This window comes from Schistocerca cancellata, chromosome 2, assembly GCF_023864275.1.
Source record: "Schistocerca cancellata isolate TAMUIC-IGC-003103 chromosome 2, iqSchCanc2.1, whole genome shotgun sequence".
NCBI classification, from domain to species: domain Eukaryota; kingdom Metazoa; phylum Arthropoda; class Insecta; order Orthoptera; family Acrididae; genus Schistocerca; species Schistocerca cancellata.
Genome location: NC_064627.1, coordinates 261259640 through 261275981, shown reverse-complemented (window position 1 = coordinate 261275981; position 16342 = coordinate 261259640). Strand labels below are relative to the sequence as shown.

Here is a 16342-nt window from a genome sequence, read left to right as displayed (position 1 = left end):
AATTTCTTTGATTGTTTGTGGTTGAGCTTTACTCAGTATCACTGAATGATATGGAGCATTGTCCCTCAACAAATCATATATGGTACATGTCTTCATGGTAATCAATTGTCTTTTTGGATTGAAGAACTAAAAGTGCATCAGAAGCAGAACCACTGGAAGAGCCTACAAGGACCGCAATTAATCTAGCTCTTCTAGCTGTCTACTGATGACTGCTGCTGCTTAGAGTGTCATGCATCCAACATTCACTCATGCATCCAACATTCACTGACAACTTACTCAGCATTAACCCGTGTTTTTTCTAGCCATATTATTGAATGTATGTCTTTGCCAACCCAATTTTTTGCAAGAACTGGCTTTCCCCCAGAACAATAGATACTTTTTCTAACAGGCTTTTGCATCCATCTAGCACTTTGTAACGGAAACACGTACTTTTCAGCACAATTTTTAGTGACTTTTTCCCATCTTCAAAAGTTCAGTTTCTTTTAGCGCACTAGTAACTTTGCTAAGATAGGATACTCTTTCTTGCTTTAGTAAGCATAAATTTGCCTGCAAATTGCACCAGTTTGGGAACAATTTAAGTCAGTGACAAGGTAAAGCTGCCTTTTCCAATTTCCTGAGGTTGCTATAAATATGTTACCTGATCCATGTGCATCAGAATTGTTACAGTTCACATCTACTTTTTTCAACTTTTGCAATAATGCTCTCCTTCTTATTACTGTTCTCGCATTAATTCCAAGAGTTTTTGATGTTCATTCCACAACTTTATCAGCAAGAATTTTTGGCTGACCAATGAATACTTACATATATTTTCTTCTTCTCATAAAGCCCACGAGTTCTCTGTAGTAACTCGTGCCTGAAGTTTAGCAGCACACCTCATTGCGAAGAATTGTCACTAGGTGAACAGTGTCTTTCATTGGCTTTTTCCAAGTATTAGTGAAACAAAGCCCGTACAATGCAAACACACGGTAGTAACCACACACAAACACACTGTTTATATCCATTCAGACAAAACTGGCAATGAGGGAGCTTCGACATCATGATCGGCAGTGATTACTATGCTGGGATTGGTTCACGTGCCACATGTAGTTTATTTACATATTTATTTACACGGCAGGTTCTGTAGGACCAAATTGAGGAGCAAATCTCAAAGGTCGTGGAACATGTCGGCACATGAAATTACAACATAAAAGTAATAACAGATAAAAATAAAATGTTTATGAACCCAGAAAAAGTCAAGCCAATCACAATGTAACATAAGAATAAGCTTAATATTTCAAGGAACTCCTCAACAGAATAGAAGGAGTGACCCATGATGGGCGACCAGAGTGGCCGAGCGGTTCTAGGCGCTTCAGTCTGGAACCGACCGCTACGGTCGCAGGTTCAAATCCTGCCTCGGGCATGGATGTGTGTGATGTCCTTAGGTTAGTTGGTTTAAGTAGTTCTAAGTTCTAGGGGACTGATGACCTCAGATGTTAAGTCCCATAGTGCTCAGAGCCATTTGAACCAGTTTTTGACCCATGATGAAACTCCGATTTCGATTTGAAAGCACATGGATTACTGTTAAGATTTTTGAATTCCTGTAGTAGCTTACTGAAAATGGATGCAGCAGTATACTGTACACCTTTCTGCACAAGAGTTAAGGAAGTCCGATCCAAATGCAGGTTGGATTTCTGCCGAGTATTAACTGAGTGAAAGCTGCTTGTTCTTGGGAATAAGCTGGTATGATAGTAAAGAATATATATATTGAGAGGCCAATGTCAAATTACCCAGGGGTTGACTAGAGGTTCATGAACATACACCAATTATTGCTCTAACTGCCTGTTTCTGAGCCAAAACTATCATTTTAGAATTCGAAGAGTTACCCCAAAATACAATACCATACAACATAAGCAAATGAAAATAAGCAAACTTCTGATACCATTCGAATAGTAAAAATCACAGCATTAAGTTTTTGAACAAGATCCTGAATGTGGGCTTTCCACAACAGTTTACTGTCTGTCTGAACACCTAGAAATGTGAATTGTTCAATCTCAATAATCACTTGCCCATTCTGTGAAATTGAATTGTCCAATTGTGTGTTACAAAATGTAAAAACTTAGATCATGAACTGCACTATTTGAAACCAAGCCAGTGTTGCACACCACATCCTTTATTACCAAGCTAGTGTTATCAGCAAACAGAAATATTTTAGAGTTACCCCTAATACTAGAGGGGGTATCAGCCATTCTCAACACTGTGAATAAAGACCTTTTGCTGTCTTTTGTTAAAGTAAGAGGTGAACGAATTGTGAGCTACTCCTCATATTTCGTAATAGTCCAACTTCTGGAGCAATATTTTGTGATCAACATTATCAAACGCCTTAGTTAAATTAAAAATGTGCCTAACACTCAAAGCCTTTTGTTTAACCCATCCAGTACCTCACAGAGAAAAGAGAATGTTGCATTTTTAGTTGTTAAATGACTTCTAAAGCCGAACTGTACATGTGATAGCAAAATATGTGATATAATATGATAAATTTTTCTTACAAACACAGCCTTTTCAATAACTTTAGCAAACATTGATGGCATAGAAATAGGTCTAAAATTGTCTAAATTATCCCTTCCTCCCATTTTATAAAGTGTCTTCACTACTGAGTAAGGGCCTCGCACTTCTCATTCTTCACATGTTAAAATGTTAGGCTACCAACCTGAAACACACATGTCAAGTGCAAAGTTTAAGCAGCCTGGATACAGGTGTGGTTGATATCTTTCTGCAGCTTTATCGCACTGGCGCCATCATAGTAGTAGCCGCTTGGTGGCTTGTTTTTGTGTGGCTCATGTAATAGAAACATCTTTAAAGCCTCTTACGTCATGTTTACTGAACACACCTTTGTTGAAATGTAGAACACAAAATAAGAGCTTATGGCAACTGTGTTGTCTTAGAGAATCTTTCCAGAGTAGGCTGTTCCACCCGACACACATGCCTGAAAGCAGCCATCCAGGTGCACAGCCAGTTTTGTAGCTGTAGTGTACATGATCATAGTCCACTTTCTGAGCCCAGGTGGCCAAGCAGGCAGCGTGTGCACAGAAACACAAGCAATTGGACTGTCCGTCTGGTTGCCCACACCAGCTGTGACTACCCCCGTGTGAGCTGAATGGTGTTTGCGGGCACCATGCCCAATGAGACATCCTGCCCTAGAATATCTGGAAACAGGCTGCATACGTAGCAAAACTTGTCAACTTCTTATCTGCCCAACAGTGCAGAAAGTCCAAGTTGCTGTATCATTAGGGAGAGAGTAACAAGGCAGTATGTTGTTGTTGTTGTTGTGGTCTTCAATCCTGAGACTGGTTTGATGCAGCTCTCGATGCTACTCTATCCTGTGCAAGCTTCATCTCCCAGTACCTACGGCAACCTACATCCTTCTGAATCTGCTTGGTGTATTCATCTCTTCGACTCCCTCTACGATTTTTACCCTCCACGCTGCCCTCCAATACTAAATTGGTGATCCCTTGATGCCTCAGAACATGTCCTACCAACCGATCCCTTCTTCTAGTCAAGTTGTGCCACAAACTTCTCTTCTCCCCAATCCTATTCAACACCTCCTCATCAGTTATGTGATCTACCCATCTAATCTTTTTCAGCGTTCTTCTGTAGCACCACATTTCGAAAGCTTCTATTCTCTTCATGTCTAAACTATTTATTGTCCATGTTTCGCTTCCATACATGGCTACACTCCATACAAATACTTTCAGAAACGACTTCCTAACACTTAAATCAATACTCGATGTTAACAAATTTCTCTTCTTCAGAAACGCTTTCCTTGCCATTGCCAGTCAACATTTTATATCCTCTCTACTTCAACCATCATCAGTTATTTTGCTCCCCAAATAGCAAAACTCCTTTACTACTTTAAGTGTCTCATTTCCGAATCTAATTCCCTCAACATCACCTGACCTAATTCAACTACATTCCATGATCCTCGTTTTGCTTTTGTTGATGTTCATCTTATATCCTCCCTTCAAGACACCATCCATTCCGTTCAACTGCTCTTCCAAGTCCTTTGCTGTCTCTGACAGAATTACAATGTCATCAGCGAACCTCAAAGTTTTTATTTCTTCTCCATGGATTTTGATACCTACACCGAATTTTTCTTTTGTTTCCTTCACTGCTTGCTCAATATACAGATTGAATAACATCGGGGAGAGGCTACAACCCTGTCTCACTCCCTTCCCAACCACTGCCTCCCTTTCATGCCCCTCGACTTTTATAACTGCCATTTGGTTTCTATACAAATTGTAAATAGCCTTTCGCTCCCTATATTTTACCCCTGCCACCTTCAGAATTTGAAAGAGGGTATTCTAGTCAACTTTGTCAAAAGCTTTCTCTAAGTCTACAAATGCTAGAAACGTAGTTTTGCCTTTCCTTAATCTAGCTTCTAAGATAAGCCGTAGGGTCAGTATTGCCTCATGTGTTCCAATATTTCTACGGAATCCAAACTGATCTTCCCCAAGGTTGAATTCTACTAGTTTTTCCATTCGTCTGTAAAGAATTCGCGTTAGTATTTTGCAGACATGATTTATTAAACTGATAGTTTGGTAATTTTCACGTCTGTCAACAGCTGCTTTCTTTGGGACTGGGATTATTATATTCTTCTTGAAGTCTGAGGGTATTTCGCCTGTCTCATACATCTTGCTCACCAGATGGTAGAGTTTTGTCAGGACTGGCTCTCCCAAGGCCATCAGTAGCTCTAATAGAATGTTGTCTACTCCGGGGGCCTTGTTTAGTCTCAGGTCTTTCAGTGCTCTGTCGGAACTCTTCACGCAGTATCATGTCTCCCATTTCATCTTCATCTACATCCTCTTCCATTTCCATAATATTCTCCTCAAGTACATCGCCCTTGTATAGACCCTCTATATACTCCTTCCCCCCTTTCTGCTTTCCCTTCTTTGCTTAGAACTGGGTTTCCATCTGAGGTCTAAAGACAGTATACAGTCTTTAAATCGATGGCCACAATAAGAAGTGTGGCTAATGAGTGTCCTAATTCAACAAGATTGGCTCTGACTATGAGCGTGGTACAGTGATGCTCTCTAAAGCATAGTATCCATTGATTCTGTAGTCTTGTCTTCATCAGTATCCAGAGCTACTTCATATTTTGTCCAGAGGATGGCAATTTTTTGTGTAGAGATAAGTTATGTTGAGTGAGGAAGATGAAAAAGTATATCATCGTGTTTATCCAATTAAAAAAAAAAAAAAACAATGTTCTGTTATTCATGGTGCCTAGAAGTTGTGCATAAATTTATTTATTACTAATTTTTCTTGTAGTGTGATGTGGTTGTTTCACCAATGAAATGGATACTTCAGTTTTGTCACTGTTTAAATCAGTTGCCGGTTACAAAAAAGTGTTAAATTCAACATTTTCAGCTACCGAAAATAATTTTTTCTGTAATATATTAGTGAACGCTGTGATTAGGTTGTAAATTGTGGAGGAAGGGTTTTCAGCAAGCAGTCGCCGTTTGGGTTATGAAATAAGTTTATTGCCCTTTATCAGTTTTGGGAGTTTTCACACCCATCTATAGAAGGTGCACAACTAGTTTTATTACATAAAACAAATAGCAGGTCTGATATTTGTTCTGAACACACATTATTCTTTCATTTCATAAATGTTACTACTTAATTATTTTAACACAGTGAACTGTAAATACAGTTTGAAGGTCTCTCACACACATGCTTATGACATAACAACATACAAGTTATCTGACAGGGATTGGAAATTATAATCAATTTTCTTAGGGCTTCAATGTGCACAGTTTATAAATAGATCCTGTTTCTTTAAGTACAGTACTATGTCTGACATTCACTAACATTACAGATTATCTAAAATTAGTATCCACATTTATATTGCACATTAATCAGGTAATGGCAAATACTAATTTTTAAGATCTACACTCCTGGAAATTGAAATAAGAACACTGTGAATTCATTGTCCCAGGAAGGGGAAACTTTATTGACACATTCCTGGGGTCAGATACATCACATGATCACACTGACAGAACCACAGGCACATAGACACAGGCAACAGAGCATGAACAATGTCGGCACTAGTACAGTGTATATCCACCTTTCGCAGCAATGCAGGCTGCTATTCTCCCATGGAGACGATCGTAGAGATGCTGGATGTAGTCCTGTGGAACGGCTTGCCATGCCATTTCCACCTGGTGCCTCAGTTGGACCAGCGTTCGTGCTGGACGTGCAGACCGCGTGAGACGACGCTTCATCCAGTCCCAAACATGCTCAATGGGGGACAGATCCGGAGATCTTGCTGGCCAGGGTAGTTGACTTACACCTTCTAGAGCACGTTGGGTGGCACGGGATACATGCGGACGTGCATTGTCCTATTGGAACAGCAAGTTCCCTTGCCGGTCTAGGAATGGTAGAACGATGGGTTCGATGACGGTTTGGATGTACCGTGCACTATTCAGTGTCCCCTCGGAGATCGCTCCCCACACCATGATGCCGGGTGTTGGCCCTGTGTGCCTCGGTCGTATGCAGTCCTGATTGTGGCGCTCACCTGCACGGCGCCAAACACGCATACGACCATCATTGGCACCAAGGCAGAAGCGACTCTCATCGCTGAAGACGACACGTCTCCATTCGTCCCTCCATTCACGCCTGTCGCGACACCACTGGAGGCGGGCTGCACGATGTTGGGGCGTGAGCGGAAGACGGCCTAACGGTGTGCGGGACCGTAGCCCAGCTTCATGGAGACGGTTGCGAATGGTCCTCGCCGATACCCCAGGAGCAACAGTGTCCCTAATTTGCTGGGAAGTGGCGGTGCGGTCCCCTACGGCACTGCGTAGGATCCTACGGTCTTGGCGTGCATCCGTGCGTCGCTGCGGTCCGGTCCCAGGTCGACGGGCACGTGCACCTTCCGCCGACCACTGGCGACAACATCGATGTACTGTGGAGACCTCACGCCCCACGTGTTGAGCAATTCGGCGGTACGTCGACCCGGCCTCCCGCATGCCCACTATACGCCCTCGCTCAAAGTCCGTCAACTGCACATACGGTTCATGTCCACGCTGTCGCGGCATGCTACCAGTGTTAAAGACTGCGATGGAGCTCCGTATGCCACGGCAAACTGGCTGACACTGACGGCGGCGGTGCACAAATGCTGCGCAGCTAGCGCCATTCGACGGCCAACACCGCGGTTCCTGGTGTGTCCGCTGTGCCGTGCGTGTGATCATTGCTTGTACAGCCCTCTCGCAGTGTCCGGAGCAAGTATGGTGGGTCTGACACACCGGTGTCAATGTGTTCTTTTTTCCATTTCCAGGAGTGTATTATGCCGGCCGAGTGGTTCTAGGCGCTTCAGTCTGGAACCACACAACTGATACGGTCGCAGGTTCGAATCCTGCCTCGGGCATGGATGTGTGTGATGTCCTTAGGTTAGTTAGTTCTAGGGGGCTGATGACTTCAGATGTTAAGTCCCATAGTGCTCAGAGCCGTTTGAACAATTTTAAAATCTATCCACATTTTTTTTCTGCAGACAGCAGCAAATATTATATTTTATATCAGGTATTATGAAGTCAATTCAACATTTACTTATTTGGTATCCTGTTTTTAGGCAGGAGTAATAGTTGTATTTTTTTGCAATGGTCATTTTATACAGTCCTCAGGTCATGTTTTCTGTATCAACAGTAGATATCAGTACATATAATAGTGCTAAAGTCTAAAACAAATTGTTCCTTTTCAGGGCACAAACTGTTGTTGACAGAATATTTTCAGTTATTCGTGAACTTGCTGGTGACTCTAAAACGGTAAAATTATCTGAAATAAGAGAGCATTGTACTGGCAAGGGCTTCAAGCCAGACCAAATAGATGAATGCATTGAAGAGTATGAAGAATTAAACGTTTGGCACGTAAATCAGGCACGAACAAAGATAACATTTGTGTGAAGTTGGAACTTCATTACAATTACATGTTGGTAGATATACTTTTTAAAATATTCTGCAGTAAAAACTGATAGAATTTCATTGCACAATAAACAACACTGTTTTTGTTGTTAGTTTTTGTAAATATATTGCTAAGCACGTGAAACTAAATCTCTTAATTGTGTATGTGTGTGAAATCTCTTAACGATGTTTATCACTGCTGGGATACTATATTTTTATACAGATTTTAATGTATGAAGATGATAAATAAAGTTGAGAGCATAAATAGCTCTCTTGTACTAAAATGTGCTGGCTATTATTTTCAGCCCTTTCCACAACCTAGTTTTACCTGTCCTGTGCGTCATTATCACCACAGTACTTAGATATTTGTTTTTTCTCTATAAAAAACAATTTCCTCATTGGTCATAGCTTCACTGCTATAATACAACACTCATTACCAATTTCACAAACACCGTGTATCCAAAAATTAGTAACTCTGATATAATAAGTAACAAAAAATATTTGTAATTAATATTACAGGGTGTCTACGTGGACAAGAAAAAAATATTTCCGGGTTAAAAACACAATTTCTCCCCGATGAAATTACGTATAAAGCGAGTGAAAATACATCCGTGTTAAGTATCAGTATACATTCCCTCGGAGCTGTAAAACCTATCAGTCCTTTTAATCGTAAAGGCCTTATACCGGCGGAGGACGTCCCAGCACTCTAGGAAACGAAATCCAGGAAAAACAATGCATTTGGGAAGTTGTTTGATGCGAGACAATATACACAGAGTTTATTTTCGTATTGCGAAAGTATATACACAAATTACAGCACGGTAGCTTCCGAAGCTATAAAATAGAGATTGCGTGGAGCGGCACTTTTGTCATCCAGTCATAGCTCATGTCACGTACGTTACGAAGATAGGCCGAGCTCGCTCAACTCAGCAAAGTGCGTTTCTACACCGGTTAACTCGTAAGTAGATGTGTATGTCCGAACGAGAATTGCATCGTTCATTGGCATCCACTGTTATTAGTCCTACGATGATAGGAAGTTCGTAGGCCTGCTAACGGGCTCTAATTTGGCAATTAAAATCGTGCCAGAATGATTATCAGTTGCGTAGAAAAGTCGAAGTGTTCTGGCATGAAGATACTTGTGACATTGCTCAGTAACACATTGTGCACATTTTTTTGAAGGTCAATTACACTTTTTGCCATCGATTGCATAATTTTTTATCTATGAAAGAACAATATTAAATATGAAAGCTAACTTGAAGCTCGGTCTTTTTTTAGCGTGTGTTACACGTTAAGTCATACCAAATACAAATGTGCAGGTAAAATTTTAAATACTGGCATAAATGACTTGTCTTCTGGGCCCGACATTTCTCAAATGGCTGATCCTCAAAGTGTTAACGTTTTGAATGAGAGTTATAACGCCCTGTGATTTAAGAAATTCACTGCGCATTCTCACACGTAACATAAATCATTTTGCGTGGAAATTTTCTTTGAAAGTAACGCATCTCAAGCCACTATTCGTAATATTTTCTGGTGATCTGTTAGGAATGTAAACAATTGAGACGTCACGCACACTGAATGCACGTTAGTTATTACGGACGTACTGCATAATCTTAGACCTAAAGCCTTTGACACTTTTCGGTGTCGGCAAACTGGTCTGTGCATTGTGTAAATTACCCATTTTCTATGCAACTAAACTTTTATTTTGGTGTTACTCTCTGATTTATCTTTCATTGCTGCAGTATTATTCAGCATTAGTGGACTAAAGTTCTTTGTCAGCGTATCAGATCTTACACGTCAAACCTATAAAACTTTAACTGAAATCTAAAACAATGAAAAATCCCGGAATTCTAAAAAATTCCCAGGTTTTTCCCGGATGAAAAAATTCCCGGATGTCCCGGGCCGTATACGCCCTGTATTATGTTGTATATAGTTCTCCAACATGAACTCTTTCACTGCTGTGAGCGTGTATACACATCCTGCTATACCATTACACCTCAATGCATGCTATCATCTGTTTAAAAAAAATAATAATAATAATAAAAGGGCGTGTCGCATGCAATCATCCTTCAAATATAAAACCCATATTTATATTAAATTTTGATGTCTTATCTACATTTCTTTCACTGCAAAGCATCAGCTTAGATCAGCCTTATGCAATGTATTTTTGCCTCTGCCAAATTATTAAAATTGCTGCAACCCAGTAAGTATGACGGATATTGAAAAGAAATTCAGTTAACTCTAGCTACCCAAACACACACATCAGCATGGTGTGTGCTCAGTCAATAACAGCACAGGACACACGACTGAAGGCAAACAGCACTGTCATCACATATGAGAGACAAAAGAATTTAAATCATGCTGCATAAGTAGAATGATAGATTCTTATTTAATTGGTTCATCCAATCCATTATCTTTCAACCTAACCTACAACTCTGACTACGCAAACTTCATTCACAATTTAAGGTGTGCAAAAATAAATTTTTTTAACCTAATAGTTTTTAAAAAATCTGATAAGTATTTCATATCGACCAGAATGCTGTCTCAGCACAGGCATCAGCATATGGCAAGCAGTTCAGCCATAACAAAAACCACCTCAACACAGAATGCAGAGAGCACATCCGTAACAGCAAATGAGTTAAAGTACAGTAACGATATACCAGTCATACAACCATTACAATATATTTGAAAATAATTTAAATAAAATCTCAATGAATCTACCATATTTGTTTAGTATGGATAGGAAAAATGGTTTTATTTTTTGGCCATTTTTGATATTAGATTATTGAGGGCTTATTTTTTAAATACTGTGGTTTTTTTGCCTTATTTCATTGTTTTACCGTGTTACATTGAAAACTGAAATATGTCTATCAGTAACATTATATTTATTAACATTAACAATACATTTACTTACGTTATAAAAAAATTATTAAATCTAATAATATTATGAAAAGGAAAGTTGCTACTTACCATATAGTGGAGATGCTGAGGCGCTGATAGGCACTACAAAAGACTGTCACACATAAAGCTTTCGGCCAGTAAGGCTTTCGTCAAAATTAGATCACACACACTCATGCAAATGCAACTCACACACTCGACTCAAGTGTCGTGTATGTGAGTTGCGTTTGCATGAGAGTGAGTCCTCCACCCATACTTTGCTCTCCCTCCCCCTTCCTGCCCCTGTCTCCTCCTTTTTCCCACCATCCAGATTGCTTCTCCCATTATTCACAGTTGCTCACAGTCTGGCCTAAGTAGCCAGAGACAGTGGCTGTGGGTGTGTATTCATTTGAATGTGTGTGTGTATGTTGTCAATTTCAGAAGGTCTTCTGGCCAAAAGCTTATGTGTTTAGTAGTCTTTGTGTTGTGCCTGTCTCAGCAAACACGTTATATTGTGAGTAGCAATCTATCCTTTTCATAATATTGTCATAAACTGAATATATTAGTTTTACGTACATAAATTGAACTAATGGTATTTAAATTTTATAATTTATTGCTTAGCACTGAAATGTAACAATTTTCATCTAAGAGATTACAATACAATCACTGTTGTCAGTTAATCATTTGTGGCGTGCATTGTGAAATGCAAGTTTTAGTATACATTTCATACACAATGAAATAAATTTTTAAAAAATTATAGTAGCAGCGGGAAGTGAAAATAAGCTGACAAATTACCAGTTGGTGCATTTGACCAATTGGCTATTGTGCCAATTTGTGAAGTGCTACTCAAAAATCCCTCATCTCTATGCATAAATCTTAAGTGTGTGTTCTACCTTTCCTACGGCCTACTCACGTGAAAAATTCTAGGAACAAAGGGGGCATCTACCTGGTTCCAATCACATAGTTTGAGCCTCATCCCATGACCTTCTGTTATCAATTTGCATTTTGGAGTAGATTATCTAATTTTTATAAATCTCACTTTCTTCTCCAGACGTCTGCTGGAAAAGGACCTCATTAGCAGGTCACCTACAGAAACACTTTCACACTAAATTTCTTTGTATACGCACCTTTGTTGCCACCATATCTAGTCTTTAGACTTTTTGTTGGTATCCAGCAGGACTTCCTCAAACATTCTGTTTTTTCTTTCTCTTTCATATTTATAATTTTCAGTTTCAAGGTAACATTATTGGAGTACGACTAAATTATTTTTGTGAATATTTTCAATCTGTGTTTCATTTTTGTTGTATACCCTGGATTTAATCATGTGAGCATATAATTTCTGAATGTTGAATCAAAAAGATGGCAACCATATTCATATTAATACGTAAAAGGATGTGCTTTACATGTGTCTTTGAAATATGCTTACTGGTTAGGTACGAAAGCAATCAGCCTACAAAATACAGAGTAGATAAGTATCAATCTTTTGACAAATAGTACAGAATAGTATTATATATATATATATATATATATATAAGTCTTTCCGCTCCCGGGATTGGAATGACTCCTTACCCTCTCCCTTAAAACCCAATCCTTTTGTCTTTCCTTCTCCTTCCCTCTTTCCTGACGAGGCAACCGTTGGTTGCGAAAGCTAGAGTTTTGTGTGTATGTTTGTGTTTATTTGTGTGTCTATCGACCTGCCAGCGCTTTTGTTGGGTAAGTCTCATCATCTTTCTTTTTATTTATATATATATATATATATATATATATATATATATATATATATATATATATATATATATAAAGTGTATAATAGTATAAAATAGTATAGTATAGAATGTTGAATCAAAAATATGGCAACCGTATTCATAATAATACATAAAAGGATGTGCTTTACATGTGTCTTTCAAATATGCTTACTGGTTAGGTACGAAAGTAATCAGCCTAAAAAATACAGAGTAGGTAAGTATCAATCTTTTGACAAATAGTAAGTGTTGTGTACTTCTTGTCAAATTTAGTTACTGGAGCATGGCAGGTTTTCAAACTCACCAAATCAGTTGTAATAAAACTAGCAAGTTTTGAATCTTTAACCTCTTAGAAAAATTCCTGTGAACATCCATTATTCATTCTACTCACCTACTTTTTCAGGTCCTTGCTGGCTGTGACAGAATTAATGTCATCAGCAAACCTTAAAAGTTGTTATTTCTTCTCCCTGACTTAATTCCCTTTCCAAATTGCTCCTTGGCTTCCTTCAGAGTTTGCTCGAGGAACATATAAAATATCGGGAATAGGAGACGACCCTGACTCATTCACTTGTCAGTTACTGCTTCTGTGTCATCTCCTTCAACTCTTATAATTATAGTCCTGTTTCGTCAAGTTAAAGATAGCCTTTCTCTCCATGCATTTTATCTCTGCTATTTTCTTTAAGTTCAGAGACTGTAGTCTAGACAACAGTTTCAACCTCTCAGGATACTCGTAAAGTTAGTCTTGCCTCAAGTGCTTTTTTTTTTTTTTTTTTTTTTTTTTTTTTTTTTTTTTTTTTTTTTTTTTTTTTTTTTCCCCCCCTCAATGTTGTTCTTCACCAACTTTTCCGTTGTTCTGAAAATATTTGTCAGTATTTTGCAACCATGACATTAAAACTGAATGTGATATTCACTCTTATCAACATCTGCCTTTTTTTAAAATTGGAGTTATTATAGTCTTCTTGAAGTTTGATGGTATTTCACCTGTCTGATATGTTAGTATCTTCTTCACCAGGTGGAATAATTCTGTCAAAGATGGTCGTAACAAAAACCTCAGTAATCCGACAATGTCATCTATGCCAAGAGCCTGGTTTTGACTTAGGTCTTCAGTTCTGTGTCAAATTAATCACATGGTATCATAACTCCCATCTTATCTTCATTTACTTCTGTTTCTATCTTTGTCTTATTTCAAAAGGCAAATCCTTGCCTCTACAGCCACAGCTTCCTCTCTTCAGCAGCCCTGATCTTCGCCATGTATGAAGAACATCCCATCTCACTCCATCATTTAGTTTGAATAGAATGTTCTCAGTGTTCCCTTTGTTTGCTTCCCTATGATCTTTCCTTTTAAAAATTTTTGTAAAAGTATTTTTAAGGCTTCAATGAGTTCTGCTTTGTTGGCCTTTCACTTTCAGTAGTTCTCTCTTCTCTATTTTTTTTAGAACCACGTCATTAGTTTTTCTAACAGTCCAGCTGCTACTTGTAATTCTCCTGCAGAATCACATTCTGATAGCTTCGAGGTGAGCTTCCTCCTGCTGTGCAAACATTCAGGTTCCAACTCCGTGTGTTAGGACACACTATACAAAGGTACTTACAAATCTTTTTCTTGCTACAGAAGCTGATGTGCTTGTACAACAGACGGTTCTTCTTATTTTTCTAGAACACTTTCGGTCAGATCTATCTGTCTCTTGATTTCCTTGAGAAATGTATTGTTTCTTCCATGTTGCTACCGAGATAGCAAAGTTCAGTTACTTTCTCTTACTATAATGTTGTCTTAAAGTTCTTTTCTACACATACCTTTCAGCCTTCCTTCCTTTAATACTGGCTTGACATCTGAGCTCTTGATATTCAAATAGCTGCTTCTCTTTGATGTTCCTGCAGGCACTATTTATCTTCCCCTACTCATTAATGTTGCTGTAACTTTTCATTTGTTCTATAATCATAACTTCTTAGCCATTTTGCCCTTTGTCTCAATTAAATTTTTTGCCCTCTGTATACCATTTTGCCTGTTTCATTTTCTGCATTTTTGTATTTTCTCCTTTACCCAACTAAATTCTGTAGCTCATATGTTATCAAAGAATTTCTACAGGGTTTTGTCTTTCTCCCTGTTTTATCCTCCGGTGGTCTTACCATTTCATCTGTCAGAGCTACTCATTTTCTTCAGTTGCATTTATTACTCCTTTTTCTATCAATCAGTGCCTAATACTTCCTGCGAATTTCCCAATGGCTTCTGGTTCCTTGAGTTTATCCAGGTCCTATGTCCTTAATTTCCTACCATAAGTTAGTGGTTCATTACTGGTAAATTATGGTCAGAGTTCGCATCTACATATGCAAATGTTTTGCAGTTTTAAATCTGATTTTGAAATCTCCAACTTAACATTACGTAATGTATTATTACATTATATTATTATATCTGAAACCTTCTTATGTCTCCAACTCTCTTCCACGTAAATAACGATCCTTCATCATTCTTGAACCACATGTTAGCAATGACTAAATTAGGCTCTGTGCAAAATTCTACCAGCTGGCTTCCCCTTTCATTCCTTTACCCCAGTCCCATGTTCTCTTACTATTTTACCTTTTCGTCCTGTTCCTACTGTCTAGTTCCAGGCTCCCAAGCCAAATTTTCATTTCCCTTAATTATCTGAGGAATTACTTTTACCTCAACTTACATTGTTTCAGTCTCTTCATCTGCGAAGGTAGTAGACATGTGAACTTCTACTACTGTAGTCAGTGTTGATGTAATGTCTACCTTGGCTACCATAATGTGTTCACTATGCTATTCATGTTAGTTTAGCCGTATTCCTGTTTTCTTATTCAGTATTAAGACCTGCTCCTGCAATACCCCTCTATGTTTTTGTATTTATAACCCTGTCGTTATCAGGAGAAAGAAAACTGGCGTTCTACGGATCGGAGTGTGGAATGTCAGATCCCTTAATCGGACAGGTAGGTTAGAAAATTTAAAAAGGGAGATGGATAGGTTAAAGTTGGATATAGTGGGAATTAGTGAAGTTCGGTGGCGGGAGGAGCAAGACTTTTGGTCAGGTGAATACAGGGTTATAAATACAAAATCAAATAGGGGTAATGCAGGAGTAGGTTTAGTAATGAATAAAACAATAGGAATGTGGGTAAGCTACTACAAACAGCTCAGCAAACACATTGTTGTGGCCAGGATAGACACGAAGCCCACGCCTACGACAGTAGTACAAGTCAATATGCCAACTAGCTCTGCAGCTGACGAAGAAATTATTCAGATAGTGAAGGGAGGCGAAAATTTAATAGTCATGGGTGACTGGAAATCGGCAGTAGGAAAAGGGAGAGAAGGAAATGTAGTAGGTGAATATGGATTGGAGGTAAGAAATGAAACAGGAAGACGCCTGGTGGAATTTTGCACAGAGAACAAATTAATCATAACTAACACTTGGTTCAAGAATCATAAAAGAAGGTTGTATACATGGAAGAAGCCTGGAGATACTGACAGGTTTCAGATAGATTATATAATGGTAAGACAGAGATGTAGGAACCAGGTTTTAAATTGTAAGACATTTCCAGGGGCAGATGTGGACTCTGACCACAATCTATTGGTTATGAATTGTAGATTAAAACTGAAGAAACTGCAAAAAGGTGGGAATTTACGGAGATGGGACCTGGATAAACTGACTAAACCAGAGGTTGTACAGAGTTTCAGGGAGAGCATAAGGGAACAATTGACAAGAATGGGGGAAAGAAATACAGTAGAAGAAGAATGGGTAGCTTCGAGGGATGAAGTAGTGACGGCAGCAGAGGATCAAGTAGGTAAAAATACGA

At 38.8% G+C, this 16342-nt stretch overlaps 1 protein-coding gene across 1 annotated transcript in view; it reads left to right on the top strand.

Moving 5' to 3' along the window:
* LOC126161602 (DNA replication licensing factor Mcm7) overlaps window positions 1-8191 on the top strand; it is a 72594-nt gene extending 64403 nt beyond the window's left edge. The window contains exon 14 of the mRNA XM_049917550.1: window positions 7730-8191. Coding sequence (XP_049773507.1) covers window positions 7730-7931 — 202 coding nt within the window. The 3' untranslated portion in view covers window positions 7932-8191. The remainder of the gene's footprint in view (window positions 1-7729) is intronic.
* Window positions 8192-16342: the final 8151 nt, after the last annotated feature.